This window comes from Rhinatrema bivittatum, chromosome 7, assembly GCF_901001135.1.
Source record: "Rhinatrema bivittatum chromosome 7, aRhiBiv1.1, whole genome shotgun sequence".
Lineage (NCBI taxonomy): Eukaryota > Metazoa > Chordata > Amphibia > Gymnophiona > Rhinatrematidae > Rhinatrema > Rhinatrema bivittatum.
In genome coordinates this window covers 43,024,626-43,040,325 of record NC_042621.1, presented here as the reverse complement: position 1 = coordinate 43,040,325, position 15,700 = coordinate 43,024,626, and the positions used below count along the sequence as shown (strand labels likewise).

Genomic DNA, 15,700 nt, shown 5'->3' with positions numbered 1-15,700 from the left:
GAGGAGGAGATCCCAGCCTCTCCCCTCCTCCCTTTCTTAAGAGCCTCGCTTCCCATATTGCTAACCCATCGGATACTCCAACATTCAATCCCCCCACACCTTTCAGTCTCACCCATATCTCCAATGTGACCCGAAACAGTCCCCTATACCCCCATCTCCCCCCTCCCCTCCCGCCCCACCCTTCCCCATCCCCAAGTAACACAAGCAAATGTCCTTTTCTCCTCTGTTCCCAGAGGAGATGTGAGGTCCTGTTCAGAGGTGCTCGGACTTCCCGCCCCATCCCATGGTCCCGTAGTCATAGGGATTTTAGAAGAGAGGGCAGATGTTTCCAGGTCCCTTCAGTAGCTGCCATTGCCTCAGTGCTGTTAATTCTGGCTGCCATTACCGATTGTCTCTATATGAACATCTGATTATGTATTCCCTCCTGCTGAAACCCACTCCGGCTGGGTCAGCGTCGGTGTTTAGAAAACCCAAACAGCAGGTTCTCAGAGGCAATGTCGAACAACCAAGCCCCTATCTAGGGGGCCAAACATATTGCCTCCGCTAGAGTCAGCTGTAACCAAAAAAGAAGACGAGAGAAGCTCTTGTCCTTTCTCACTTATGGTGACTGTTGCTGGAGAAAAGTTTGAGCAGCGCTCGGGGAAGAGAAAGTATGCACAGTACCATTCATCCAAATTTTCAATGTTGCCGGGAATTGAAGGGCAAATTTAATTTGGCGCTCCACGAGCTGAGAACAAGTCGGTGAAAACGTTTTCCGGAGCTAGGATACTCGCGCCGAATAGTCCTGGGTCACACGGATTTTCTGGTTGTGGTATAAAAGTTCTTTTTTGTAGCGGAAGGCAGCCCAAATTTTTTGCTGGTGAGCCGTGTTTAATATGTTAGCTATCGCTATGCGAGGTCTCGAATCATTAAGCTTTTTGGGGCCAACTCTGTGCGCTCTTTCTATACACAGCTTACCCTTTAGATTCGGCAATCCCACTGCCTCCGGGAGCCAGTCCTCCAAAAACTCTCCCAGGCCTGTACTATCTACTTCTTCCGACAACCCCAAGAAGCGGAGATTAGCCCGCCGGGACCTATTTTCTAGGTCATCCAGTTTGTCTCTGCATTCTTGCAAAGCTGCCTCGTGGCTCTGTAGCTTAGTCTCGGCCGCCGCCATATTGTCTTCCACTGCAGAGATCCGTTGCTCCGCCTGATCCAGTCGCGGCCCCAGCTCCGAAAGTGTGGCACTCACTTCTGTTAGTTTTGCATGAATACCGGCTAATTTCTCGTCCAGAATTACAGCAATCGTATCCCTCAGAACATCAACGGTGAGTGGGTTAGTTTGCGTCTGTTCCGGCTCAGTATGACTTGCCGCCATCTTGGGCTCTGTCATTTTTCCCTTGTCTTTTTCTTTTTCTTTTTTATTACCCTTCGAGGCCATCGGCTGCGGTGATTTGTGCATATAACGCACTACAGACATGTGCTGTGGCCTTCCCTGTAGGGCTTAAACCGATTTGCGCCGTTTTTTGTGGTTAAAGCCGGTGAATTAGGCGCGAGGATCCTGGAGCTGAAGAGACGTGTGTCCTCTTCAGCACATCACCTCACGTGACCCCCTGGTCACCAGTTTTAATCAAGTTCTTATTCAAGTTATTAAATTGTATTCAAGTTTTTCAGTAGTATGTCCACAGTGGCTTTTGAAGAGAATACTGAATGGCTGAGGTCACTGCAGGGAATATCTAGGGTGAGGTTAGCTTTGAAACCTGACTCCATCTCCATCTGCTGGCAGGGGAGCACATAACCCATTGGTCCTCAGTCCATCTGTCTACACTAAGGAAAACAAAATTATCAGGTAAGTAATTTCTCCATTTTGTAATGGTAGAAAATATTTGCTCCTGGAGCCTGTCTGCATTACCTACTGTTGAGACCCTGCATTTCCACCAGGTAGAGGGAGGACAGTTAAAACAGCTGGGGCCCTTCGTTGATGTTGTATATTCAGGTGCCCTGTGGCGTGCCGCCGACAGTGCACCAAAGCCATGCACTCCTTGTAAAAAGTTTGAGCAATTAAATATGGGGAGAAAAAGAAAAGGAAAGTCTCTTTCAACCCCTACTGTCTCTATACCATAAGAGGACCTTTAGACAGCCATCTGATTCGTCCTATGCCATAGCCAGGAGGCGCTCAACAGGAATTTTTAGGTTAGGTCTCTTTGAACTCTGGATGGCCTTCTCCGCCACCTCGACCTACTTCCGTTTCCAAGGGCCAAGAGGAAACAGCCTTGAGAAATGTTGAATTGTTAGATTTCTTTGGCTGGACCTATTGCATCATCTCAACCCGGGACTGTGGTGAGTTATATGATTAAGTCTGTCACTCACGTCCAGGTTTCCTTGGAGCCCTTTTTCTTTTCTGATAGTGCTTTGGAGAGCTCTCTACCAGTGACAGAGGATACTTTAGCAGTTGTATCAGTTTCTAATCCATCCTTCACCACCATCGTCTGGTGGTGAAGGATGTGAAGGTTTGGAGGTCAATGGGAGTATAGATGAACTGGAGAAAATTACTTTAAAAGACATATGGAAAGTAGTTACTCAAACTCAGTCTAGCTTGAGGCAGTCCATTGTTCAACTTTCCTCGTGTACTGTGGGGGCAGTGTCCAAATTAACAGTTATGAGCAATAGAATTAAAGATGTTGAGAAGCAAGTGTTTCTTTTTCTAATTTGAGTAATATCCAGGCATCAATTACTGCTAACATGAAAGATTGCCTTTATACACATTAAAAAATTGAATCTTTTGAAAACACCTTGAGAGCAAAAACTCTTTGTATATTAAACTTTCCCAAGACTAGATTGTCATCTTTAGAATTATTTGGGAAATATATGAAAGAAATATTGCAAGTTGTGCAAGATAAAGAAATTGCTCTCTCAGCATTGTCTGAATTTTCAAGAAGGCTCATCACTCAGTAAAAATGTTGCTAGCAGCAAATTTTTATGGGTTATCATGAGGCTTGGGATAACCTGCAGGGAACGGCAGTTTCTACCCTTAACAGAAACATGGGGGTAACCTGCATGGAGCGGCAGTTACCATCCTTAAAAGAGACATGGAGGTAACCTGCACAGAGGGCAGTTACTACCCTTAACAGAACACATGGGGGCAAGCTGCACAGAGCCGAAGTTACTATCCTTAACAGTAACCTGCAAGGAGCAGCAGTTACTACCCTTAACAGAAACATAGGGGTAACCTGCTTGGAGCAGCAGTTATTGCCCTTAACAGAAACATGGGGGTAACCTGCACGAAGCGGCAGTTATTGCCCTTAACAGAAACATGGGGGTAACCTGCACGAAGCGGCAGTTACTACTCTTCACAGAAACATGGGGGTAACCTGCACAGAGTGGCAGTTACTACCCTTAACAGAGACATGGGGGTAACCTGCACGGAGCAGCAGTTATTGCCCTTAACAGAAACATGGGGGTAACCTGCACGAAGCGGCAGTTACTACTCTTCACAGAAACATGGGGGTAACCTGCACAGAGTGGCAGTTACTACCCTTAACAGAGACATGGGGGTAACCTGCATGGAACTGCAGTTTTTATCCTTAACAGAAACATGTGGGTAACCTGCATGGAGCAGCAGTTACTGCCCTTAACAGAAACATGGGGGTAATCTGCACAGAGCAGCAGTTTCTATCCTTAACAATAATATGGGGTAATCTGCACGGAGCAGCAGTTACTGCCCTTAACAGAAACATGGGGGTAATCTGCACGGAGCAGCAGTTTCTATCCTTAACAGTAACATGGGGGTAACCTGCACGGAGCGGCAGATACTACCATGAGAAGCTTGCTGGGCAGACTGGATGGACTATTTGGTCCTTTTCTGCCACCAATACTATGTCACTATGTCAAGATGTTTTTATGTTCCTGAAATGAAGAGACAAGCTACAGAAGAAGGGAGGTACTGATGTTTTATATCGCTTAATAGCTCTAATGTATCAGCCTTTTTGTTAGATTCACAGGATGCTATAACTACAAAAGTTAATAGTTACTTTTGTAGCAGATCTTGATAAAGAGTTAGTCCTACAGCAAATTTTTAAATATAAATCTGAGAAATTCTGTGGGCTCCAGTGCAGATCTTTCCAGATATCTCCCAAGAAACATAGTTACGAAGGAGATTTTTTTTGTCCTTAAAATCAAAGGATCAGTCCTTGGGAGGGATGTTTTTCTTAAAGTTTATTTGTAAATGCCTAATAACTTCCAGGGAAGTAAATATACTTTCATTGATCCCTCCCATCTGGAATCCTTTATCAAGGATAAATCTTCGGATATTCAGCAAACTACATAGGAAGTAATTGGTTAAATGGGGTTGACAAATATTATGATTTAATTTTACAGCAGGTATTGCTTTACTGAATTGTTTCTATTTTTTGTGTTGTTTACCTAAATGAATCCATAGATGAAGTCTTGGAAGAATTTGAAAATATGTATTTTTCCTTTCTGTTATTGCTCAGTTTTTTATATTGTTTTTATGCAATATTTTTGTTTAAATTCCAATTAGAAATACATTGAAAAAAAAATATTTACTCCTTTCATAAATTCATCTACCACCCTATTGCCTACCCACAGTATGACCTGGCAATTTCTGATCAGTCTCAGGAGGGGATGATAGAATAAATAAAACCAGTGCATCCAGTTTGCACTGGAAGTGCTTTGGAGAGCCACCTTCTTCCAGCCATCCTGCTCTCTGCCATCCATATCCAGCTACCCTGCTCTCTGTAATGCAGCCACCCTCTCCCAGCCACCATCCTCTCCGCCATCCATATCCAGCCACCCTGCTCTCCAAAATCCATATCCAGCCACCCTGCTCTTTGTAATGCAGCCACCCTCTCCCAGCCATCCTGCTCTCTGCCATCCATATCCAGCCACCCTGCTCTCTGCAATGCAGCCACCCTCTCCCAGCCACCCTGCTCTCTGCCATCCATATCCAGCCACCCTGCTCTCTGCAATGCAGCCACCCTCTCCCAGCCACCCTGCTCTCTGCCATCCATATCCAGCCACCCTGCTCTCTGCCATCCATATCCAGCCACCCTGCTCTCTGCAATGCAGCCACCCTCTCCCAGCCACCCTGCTCTCTGCCATCCATATCCAGCCACCCTGCTCTTTGTAATGCAGCCACCCTCTCCCAGCCACCATGCTCTCTGCCATCCATATCCAGCCACCCTGCTCTCTGTAATGCAGCCACCCTCTCCCAGCCACCATGCTCTCCGCCATCCATATCCAGCCACCCTGCTCTCCAAAATCCATATCCAGCCACCCTGCTTTTTGTAATGCAGCCACCCTCTCCCAGCCACCATGCTCTCTGCCATCCATATCCAGCCACCCTGCTCTTTGTAATGCAGCCACCCTCTCCCAGCCACCCTGCTCTCTGCCATCCATATCCAGCCACCCTGCTCTTTGTAATGCAGCCACCCTCTCCCAGCCTCCCTGCTCTCTGCAATCCAGCCACCCTCTCCCAGTCACCTTGCTCTCTGCCATCCATATCCAGCCACCCTCTCCCAGCCATTTTGCACTGCAATCCAGCCACCCTGCTCTCTGCAATCCATATCCAGCCATCTTCTCCCAGCCACTCTAATCTCTGCAACCCAGATACCCTCTCCCAGCCTCTGCTGTCTATAATCCAGCCATCTTCTTCCATCCTCCCTGCTCTCTGCAGTCCATCCATCCTGCTCACTGCAATCCAGCCACCCTGCAATTGTCAGTTAAGCAACCACTGCAGGGATTGATGGGTACAATAAGGGATAGAAAAGGTGGAGGTTGTGGTGAGGGAAGGAGGGCTGTGGTATGTGAGGGGATGATGGAGAGGGGTTTGCAAAGATTAGAATGAAGAGGTGCTAGAGATGGTACTAAGGGATTGTAGGGGGATGGGTCAGGGAATATATGATAGAGGGGTTTGAAGGTGTGAGGGTGAAGCAAAGGTGAGGGATAGAAGGATGAGGTGTAGTGAGTTACGGCAGGCAGGAGCTATTGAAGGGGGAGTGTATATGGGGGCTCGAGAAAAGAAGTTTAGTCTCTCCTTGCTTCAGTAAAATCTTTTAGCTAAATCTACAGCTGCACAATTAAAATATTACGAGCTTTTCATTAGGTTATCGGCTTAGGCCACATAGGGGCCTGCCGGGAAGGGAAGGTAAAAATGACACTATTTTTTCCTGTATGTCCTTTTCTCAATAACAAATGCCACAAAACTTCCAACTAAATATAAGCCTCCCTTCAACATCCTGTTACAGATCTAGTCTGAATCAGTAACACAGAGAAGAGCAACTACAGAGCAATAAAACTGCATCAATTCAGTATCATGAACGTGAGAATCAAAATAGTAACAGGAGGTAAGGTGAGGAGTGAAGGGGAAAATTGAGAGGAATGGGAAGTTTGGGAGGTCAGAGATAGTGGATGTATAGGAGTGGAGGTGTGTGTGCAAATGGAGGAGGGAGAGGTGAGGGATAGAGAGGGTTGATGTGTGGCAGGGGTTGGAGGTATGAGATTGAGGGATAGAAGTAAACTGCAGGAAGGGGTGGTGATGTGGAAGAGGTTGAGGTCTGCCGTGGAGGAATAGAGGTGAGGGAGGAGGTTGTGAGGGGTAAACCTGTGATGAGGGGGTGGAGAGATTTAATGTATAGGTGGGGCTGTAGAAGTGAGGGTGTGATAGAGGAGAGCTGCGGGGGAGGGGGCTGGAGGTGTGGTAGAGGAGAGATGTGGGTGGGTGGGAAGAGTCTGTGTGCTTTCACAGCACACACACACACACACACACACACACACACACTGAGAGGAGGAGGAGGGGTGCCAGAGCCCACAGGCAGGAAGCTCTGGGCGTGGACTGGGTTAGCCAGAATGATTTCATTGGAAAGGCCTGTGCCAGCTTCCCACTTGTGTGAAGGTTTTGGAGGAAGCTGGAGGTGTAAGTATACTGCAACCTTCCCTCTGCCTGGCCCAGAGCAGGAAGAGCTGCAGCTTGGGAGCTCCCACCTCCCACTTTTCAAGGAGTTTTGAAGGGTTTCCTTTCTAAGGCTCAGTTCAGGTAGCTGTCCAGCCATGGCAGCTTTATATCCTGCTGTACAGAACGGGAGGAGAAGGAAAGGCAGCCCTCTACATCTTAACAATCCATCTGCATGCTTTCTACTTTTTAAATATTTTTTTGTTTTCATTGTTTTGCTTTTAGTCCTCTGGTGCCCAGACTGACAATGATCCACTTGGGCCTCTTCCTCCCGGCTGGGGTAAGTAGAACTTTTCTCCTTCTTGCACTACTCTTCTTTCTGAATCCAACCTCCTGCTGAAAGATCTGGGGTAGAGGTGGCAGGGAAAGACCCTCAGAAGGAGACAGAGAAGGGAGAGCCCAGGGGAATGGAGGGGGGTCAGAAAAAGGCATCCCTGTCACTCTGCCCCCTGTGGAGAGCCCTGGGGATTGGGGGAGGGGGCAAGGAAGGTAGTCTCTTTCACTGCCTCTTGCAGAGAGCCCTGGAGAGGATAGAGAAAGGAATGGACCCTGTTTCCTCCAGAGAGACCCCTCTTTGTCAATTTGACCCTTGACAAGAATGTTCAGTTTACTGATTTAATTTATTTCTGTATTGATTAGGTGGCACACCTGGTGATCACCAATGGGAACTCGTTTTCCGTGTCCTTTATTCACCAATAGCTCTGTCTTTTACTAGATTAAACGTTTTTGACCAAGAAAAGCTTCCACAAAGTCTGTGATTCATAGCTCACTGTCTCTGGAAGGTATTGCACAGACTCACTCACACCTTAATGCTTCTGGAGATATGATACAAGAGAAACCATATTGCTGTCTCTGGGAAGAGCCACACAGCCTGTATATGAAGCCTTGCTGTCTCGGGGAGGTATCACACAGACTGTGACTGACATTTCATTGTCTTCAGGAGTTACCACCACACAACCTTGACTGATGCCCACTGTCTCCTGGAGATAGCATGCAGGCTGTGACAGGGATGCCTTGCTAACTCCTGAAGATAGTGCACAGGCTGTGACGGATGCCTTGATGTCTCCTGCAGATACTGTGCAGACTGTGACAGGGATGCCTTGCTGTCTCCTGGAGATAGCGTGCAGGCTGTGACAGGGATGCTTTGCTGTCTTCTGGAGATAGTGTGCAGGCTGTGACAGGGATGCCATGCTGACTCCTGAAGATAGCGTGCAGGCTGTGACAGGGATGCCTTGCTATCTCCTGGAGATAGAGTGCAGGCTGTGACAGGGATGCCTTGCTGACTCCTGGAGATAGTGTGCTCGCTGTGACAGGGATGCCTTGCTGACTCCTGGAGATAGCGTGCATGCTGTGACAGGGATGCCTTGCTATCTCCTGGAGATACCGTGCAGACTGTGACGTCTCGCTGTCTCCTGGAGATAGCATGCAGGCTGGACAGGGATGCCTTGCTGTCTCCTGGAGATACCGCATAGGCTTGCTGTGTCTCGGAGATAGCGCGCGGGCTGTGACAGGGACGCCTTGCTGTCTCCCGGAGATAACGTGTGGGCTTTGACAGGGACGCCTTTTTGTCTCCCGGAGATAGCGCGCGGGCTGTGACAGGGACGCCTTGCTGTCACCCGGAGACATCGCGCGTGCTGTGACAGGGACGCCTTGCTGTCTCCTGGAGATAGCGCACGGGCTGTGACAGGGACGCCTTGCTGTCTCCCGGAGATAGCGCTCGGGCTGTGACAGGGACGCCTTACTGTCACCCGGAGATAGCGCACGGGCTGTGACAGGGACGCCTTGCTCTCTCCCGGAGATAGCGCGCGGGCTGTGACAGGGACGCTTTGCTATCTCCCGGAGATAGCGAGCCGGCTGTGACAGGGATGCCTTGCTGTCTTCTGGAGATAGCGAGCTGGCTGTGACTGATGCCCACTGTTTCCTGGCATTGCTGCGCAGACTGTGACTATCACCTCCTTGGAGATACATATAGACTGTGACGAGGATACCTTGCTGTCTCCTGGAGATACCACACAAGCTGTGACTGATGCCTGCTGTCTCTTGGAGATAGTGTGCAGACTGTGACAGGAACGCCTTGTTGTCTCCTGGAAATACTATTCAGGTTGTAACTGAAGTCTTGTTCTCTCCTGGAGATACCACACAGGCTGTGACTGATGCCTGCTGTCTCCTGGTGATGCTGCGCAGGCTGTGACTGTCACCAACTGAAGATACCACACAGGCTATGATATGGAAGCTTTGCTGTCTCCTGGAGATACCACCCAGGGTGTGACTGACGTCTGCTTAGTTACTCTGTAGACTATGACAGGGATGCCTCACTGTCTCCTGGAGATACCGCACAGGCTGCGACAGATGCCCGCAGTCTCTTGAAGACGGCATGCAGGCTGCGACTGTCGCCTCACTGTCTCCTAGAGATGTTACTTGGATGATATTTGCAGTTTTGTGAAGAAAGTGAAAGACACAATCTAATGGTAGTTGGAGGCAATTATGAGAATTTGTTGGTAAAAGCAGGGGATTAGGTTTAGGTGTCAGGGAATAATCAATGTTGCAGGTTTAGAAAAGCTTCTCTTAATTGCAGAATAGTCTGTCTGGATTGTGTTCTCAAGGCTAGTGCAAGCTGATAGCACACACAGAGGGCAATACTTTACCTGTGGACTTTGCACCAGTTCTCAAAAAGATACTACCCACCTGTTTTCCCTTTCAAAATTGCCTTGGGAAAAAGTATCTGCAGACATCTGTATGTGCTTTATCTGTGTATACTTTTCCCCTTCCAAACAATGCATGTAGTACTGAAAATGCAAAAATATGAACATTGTAGTATTCCATGCGATAAGCCCTCTCCTGGATCTCCTCCACTCAGTGAAGGTGAATGTACATAGGTTGTACCATTCCCCATCCTAACCCTGCACCTGGGAACCCCTCTCCTCAGTGCAGGTATATATATGCACATTGTAGAACAATGCAGGGAAGACGTGAATGTATTTTCAGGAATGGTGAGGAATGGTTGCATTGACACAGTTGAATAATGAGTTTAACGCCATGGGTAATAATGAAATAATTACTTGTAGTACATTAATATGTCTGAGTGATAAAGGCCTAATGAAGTGATGTTGTTGGTTTAGGGGATAGCCACTGCTTATTACCAGCATTAGTAGCATGGGATTTAATTACTGTTTGAGATCTTGTCAGGTACTTGTGACTTGGATTGACCACTGTTGGAAACAGGATGCTGGACTTGATGGACGCTCAGTCTGACACAGGACAGCAGATAGTACTACCTGGAAATGTGAAAAACTATGGGAAATATTTTCACGTTAGATACATTAAGAAATAATGAGATTATGAAACATTTTATGGCAGGGAATATCCCTCAGGCAATGGTAGGATCATTGGATAATCTGGGAGGAGTAGTGATTTATACTCAAGCAGTGTTCCTTCAGTAATGGTGAGGTCATGGAGTATCTATTGAATTAGGAGATTTGCACCAGGTTGCATCTTGTAGGTAATTGGCTATGACGTTTATTATGTGTACAAATAGTTTTTGTCCTTGGATTTGTATTTTCATGTTTATGATATTGTGTATTAATTTTATTTTGTACATTACTTTGATTTACTTTAGAAAACCGATTGAACAAATCACTAAACTAAATCGGTATCTAGGATCTAGGCATCATCTTGGATATGTTTGAAATCCTCTGCTCACTATGTGGCAGCAGCCAAGAAAGCAAATAGAATGCTGGGGATTATTAGGAAAGGAATGGAGAATAAAGCAGAGAATATCATAATGCCTCTGTATTGCTCCATGGTGCAACCTCATCTTGAGTATTGTGTGCAGTTCTGGTCACCACATCTCAAAAAAGATATAGCAGAATTAGAAAAGGTACAGAGAAGGGAGACCAAAATGATAAAGAGGATGGAACAATTCCCCTATGAAAAAAGGCTAAAGAGGTTAGGACTCTTCCGCATGGAGAAGAGATGGCTGAGGGGAAATATGATAGAGGACTATAATATGAGTGGAATGTACTGAGTAAATGTTAATCAGTTGCTTACTCTTTCAAAAAGTACAAAGTCGAGGGGACACACAATGAAGTTACTAGTAATGCAATTAAAACTAATAAGAGAAAATATTTTTTTGCTCAACGCATAATTAAGCTTTGGAATGCATTGCCAGAGGATGTGGTGAAAGCTATTAGTGTAGCTACGTTTAAAAAAGGTTCACACAAGTTCCTGGATGAAAAGTCAATTAACCATTATTAAGTTAGTTGTAAAAATCGACTGCTTATTTTTGGGAAGCAGCTTGCAATCTATCTACCCCTTGGGAACCTGCCAGGTACTTATGACCTGGCTTGGCCACTGTTGGAAACAGGATACTGGGCTTGATGGACCTTTGGTCTGACCCAATATGGCAAGTCTTATGTTCTTATCTCATGAACAAATGAGGTTGAGGTGATTTATACCTGGGAGTTCCTTGAGGTTAATATATAATACCAGTTGGAAAGTTATTTATTTATTTATTTGTATTTAGATGCCGCTAATGCCTAGGTTCGAAGAAAGTTGTGTTTAGCAATACACAATAGGATGACAAGGTGGAATCGGAAAAAATGGACTTTATTGAACTTGCCCGACTCTGGCCGAGTTTCGCTCACACGAGCTGCCTCAGGGGCTTATTGAACCAATGCAATTGGCTCTGTTCAGTTTCAATGTCATTTACATCAAGGTTGAAAAATCAGCATGCTCAGTGTCAGCGTGTTCAAAGAACAGACACTTGTAATTCATAGATGACTGTGCAAACAGTGATAATGCGATTCTTCAGACGAACCGGCATGCAGTCACTCACCGCGCAAACAATCACAACGTCAAGCCCCTGAGGCAGCTCGTGTGAGCGAAACTCAGCCAGAGTCGGGCAAGTTCAATAAAGTCCATTTTTTCCGATTCCACCTTGTCATCCTTTTGCTGCTAGCCACATTGGATCGGTTACCGGTTTGTTTCCTTAGCAATACACAATTAAATTTTTTTCTGGGGCGTAGTTGAGCTGTTTTTAATGAGAAGAAAGGGTGAGATCTGGGGTAATAGATATAATTAAATAAAGGATCAACAAAATTCATATATACATATAATCTAATGCCGAGAGATTACCAGAAAGTTGGGACAAAACTTGGCTTCTTATTTTGGAGCCTGTCATTTTCAGAGCTGGCTGGGATCCTAAGGAGTGTTATGTTTGAGTGTTCAGCTGATGCTGACAGTAAATGCCTCACGTTTCATAACAGTGTTAGGTAGGTAGTGTTAGAAATTGCACCCAGACTCCAGGAGGAGACAGAGCTGCTTGTGGGGACAGCAGAGCCCATTCCCCCCTCCTGCTGCCTTACGGTACAGCACCTAATAACTGAAGTTTCTTTCTCCAAAAAATATCTCTGGCTTAAGCCCATGTTCCACTGTCTAAAACTTGTTCTGTTTTCCAGAGAAACTCCCATTATCTACTGCTTCCAGTCAGGGTTGGCTCTAGGATCAATGGTGCCCCTTCCCCATCCAGTCCTTGGCATGGATTAGTGAGGATAGGGGGTGAATGCAAGGTTTATCTAACACCACCCCCCAAAATGGGGAGGCGGACTTCCTCTTCCACTGCTCTCTCCTTCCCCTGATTCACATACGCTCTTTCTCTCTTCCATTCCTGAGAACTGTTCCCCCATTACGAGTGGGGTCTCTAATTTGTTTTTTAGGGTAGTGACTGCTGCTAGGTGTGGAAGTGGACAAGCCAAAATGACATTTCCACCCCTCCATTACAGCCCCTTCATTGCCTTTAAAATAGCCAGAAAAGTCACTACAAGAAAAAGTCTTAAGGGCTTAAGACTTTTTCTTTATTTCTTTAGACCTGTTTATATTCCACCCAGTCCAGGACATGTACTTCTAGGTGAATCACATTAACAAAATAAACATCAAAAAAGACAAAACAGGACCAACCACACAAAGTAAAATGTCTGTCAGAACATAAAGAAGTCCCCAGCCAGTTCCAGTAAAGCTGCCATTCCAATGATCTGATAGCAGCATGTAACCAGTTCTGTGAGGAAGTGAAATCTGGAGCCTGTACAAGATGGGACAGAATCTCAGTATAAACCCTGCACTTCCGGCTCAGTAACGCGTCCCTTTACAGCCCACCATAAAAAAGCAAGCCTAGAATTGCATGTCACCTGTATGACTCCATGACCTGCATGTTCTTGCAGAGGCTCGTGACTGGGTGGCTGTATATCTGGAGGGGGCTATGGATACACCTTATAGAATATCTCACTCTCTTAAACCCTCTCCACCTGACTCCATGATCTCTCCCCCAACTCCACATACTCTTCCTACTCCCTTCCATGCTCCCCCCCCCCCCACTGACTTTCAGTCACCTCCTTCCCACTCCCCCACCCCTACTCCACTCCACACTCACTTTCTCGTCCTCCACCTACTCTCCCTCACCCTCCCATGCTATTTTCTACCATACTGCGCTCATCTCCCCACTCTCTGTGCCCCCAATCGAACTCATCCCCATGCTTTCTCTCCCCACTTATTCACTCAGCAGACGCCTTGTTTTCTCCACTCCTTCATCTCCCATGAATTCTCCCCTTCACTCACCCCATGCGCTCTCTCCACCCGCCTTACCCTCCCATTAATTCTCATCCCTCTATTCACCCCATGCTCTCTGCAGCCTCCACTCTCTCCCCATGCTCTCTTCATCCCTCACTCACTCCCCATAAATTCTCCTCCTTCACTCACCTCCGCTCTCTCCATCCCCGACCTCCCCATGAATTCTTCCCTATTCACTCACTCTCCCCTCATGCTCTCTTTCCCTCCTACTGCACAGCAGACAGTGCAGTCAGCAGTCAGATAGAGGCTTTAGGGTAGACGGCAGTGGCAGCTAAGGGCTGCACAGCCTGTAAAGCGATGGCTCCTCCAGGTATTCTCTGGCAGGCTCTGGGGATCTCTGTCGACACTTTTCCTTCTCTTCTGGGGGGCTTAATCATTGGCCAGCAGAGCCATCTTTTCAATTTCTTCAGCAGTCCAGACCTGCCTAACGGGCCTTCCACCATTCCCCCCCCCCTCCCCCAAAATTTAAAAAAGAAAATTTGTTAGTGCTGCTGTTTTCTAAATATTTCCCCTCTGCTCCTACCCCTGCTAAAACCTTTATTTCCATTCCCCAAACTATGGAAGCAGGTCAGGAGCTCAGAAATTATGTCTGTCAGAGCAACGCCGGACGTGCCAGGAGGCAGTCACAGGATCCGAGCTCCTGGCCTGCTTTCAAGGTTTGGGGGTGGAGAGAGGATGGGGAATAGAAACCTAGAGGTCCGTATTCAGCCACTGTGCGGCGATGCTAGTTAAGCTGATTATACATAACCGGCTAAGTAGTCTGGTATATTCAGTGGCGTAATCGCACCGCTGAATATACCTGGCTATCAGAGTTAGCTTGTTATGTATAACTTTGGGACAACCCTACATCCCGACCAGAGTTAGCTGTAAAAACTAATCAACTAACTCCAATATTCGGAGTTAGCCGGCTAACTTATGCAGCTAACTCCGCTCCTCCCTAGAATGCCTTCTCTCTCCCCCACCCCTCCCTGAACGCCTCCATCTTATCCGGCTAAATTCTAGTTATCTGGCTAGAGTTTAGCTGGGTAAGCCATTTAGTACGATAACTATTACTTTATCCGTCTAAATGGCTTTTGAATGTGAACCTCATAGGTTTTAGTGTTACCCCAGCTGGATTGTCCAGGCCTTTCTTCAAAATGTGGAGGAATTCTATAACTATAACAGATTAGGACCCCCTCCAAAAACCCATCCCCTCAGTCGTTTGCCTCTAAACTACTAATATTCATGTTATGATGTTATGATGTTATTTCTCTGCAGCTTCTATTTCTCGCCTTCCTTTAGTTAGTTCTCTAGTTTTTAGTCACTGCAACCCCATCCCCCTTCCCTGTTTTATGTCATTTCTACCTTCAGTTTGATGTAAACCGATATGATGTACCCACTAATATCGGTATAGAAAAGCCTCTAAATAAATAAATAAACTAATAAACTATAAAGGGATTTTTCTGCCCTTGACACTCTCCTGACAGCTTCCTTTAAAGTGGACATGGCTCACTCTTTATTCAGATATCTGCTCGCTAAGGTGCAGCAGCTTTGATTGGACAGAGCTCCAGAACCCTGCTGTGTCACTGAAGAATTAAAAATAACTCACTTGAAACATTAGGGGCATATATATATATACACACACACACTCATATATGTAATGTGGCGTGTAAGTTTGCACCCTGAAAATATTGATTGTTCATGAAATATTCTTACTTTGACCATGCAGATGGTTTGGAGGAATTTTGGCCCTGCAGGTTTGGGCAGCAGCTGCACCTCCATTGTACAACGTTAGCAGCCAAACATTTTAGAAGACACAAAACCTTTGTAAGAGTGGCCTTTTACTAAAAGATCTTTCGTGTACAAATGTGCTTTCCCTATCCCCCTCTCATTTCCGTCCCTCTTTGCAGTCCGTCTGTATCTGTTCTTCGTTTCTCTCACCTCCCTGTTTTCCTTTGCACTCTCTCTTTCCCTCTGCTTTCGGATATTTTCTTCTCCTTTCTTTCCCCTCTTTCTCTGTATTGTGGGATGTTATTACATGCAGTGACTGTTTCTTCTTTCTTAGAAAAAAGACAGGACAATGGGCGCGTATATTACGTGAACCACAACACACGGACCACGCAGTGGGAGGACCCTCGAACTCAGGGGTAT

At 46.4% G+C, this 15,700-nt stretch overlaps 1 protein-coding gene across 1 annotated transcript in view; it reads left to right on the top strand.

Annotated features, from left to right (window-relative positions):
* The window catches only part of WWP2 (WW domain containing E3 ubiquitin protein ligase 2), a 227,623-nt gene that overhangs the window by 171,722 nt on the left and 40,201 nt on the right, over positions 1–15,700 (top strand). Inside the window, 2 exon segments of the mRNA XM_029608285.1 lie at positions 7,175–7,229; positions 15,615–15,696. Of these exon segments, the coding sequence (XP_029464145.1) occupies positions 7,175–7,229; positions 15,615–15,696 (137 nt within the window).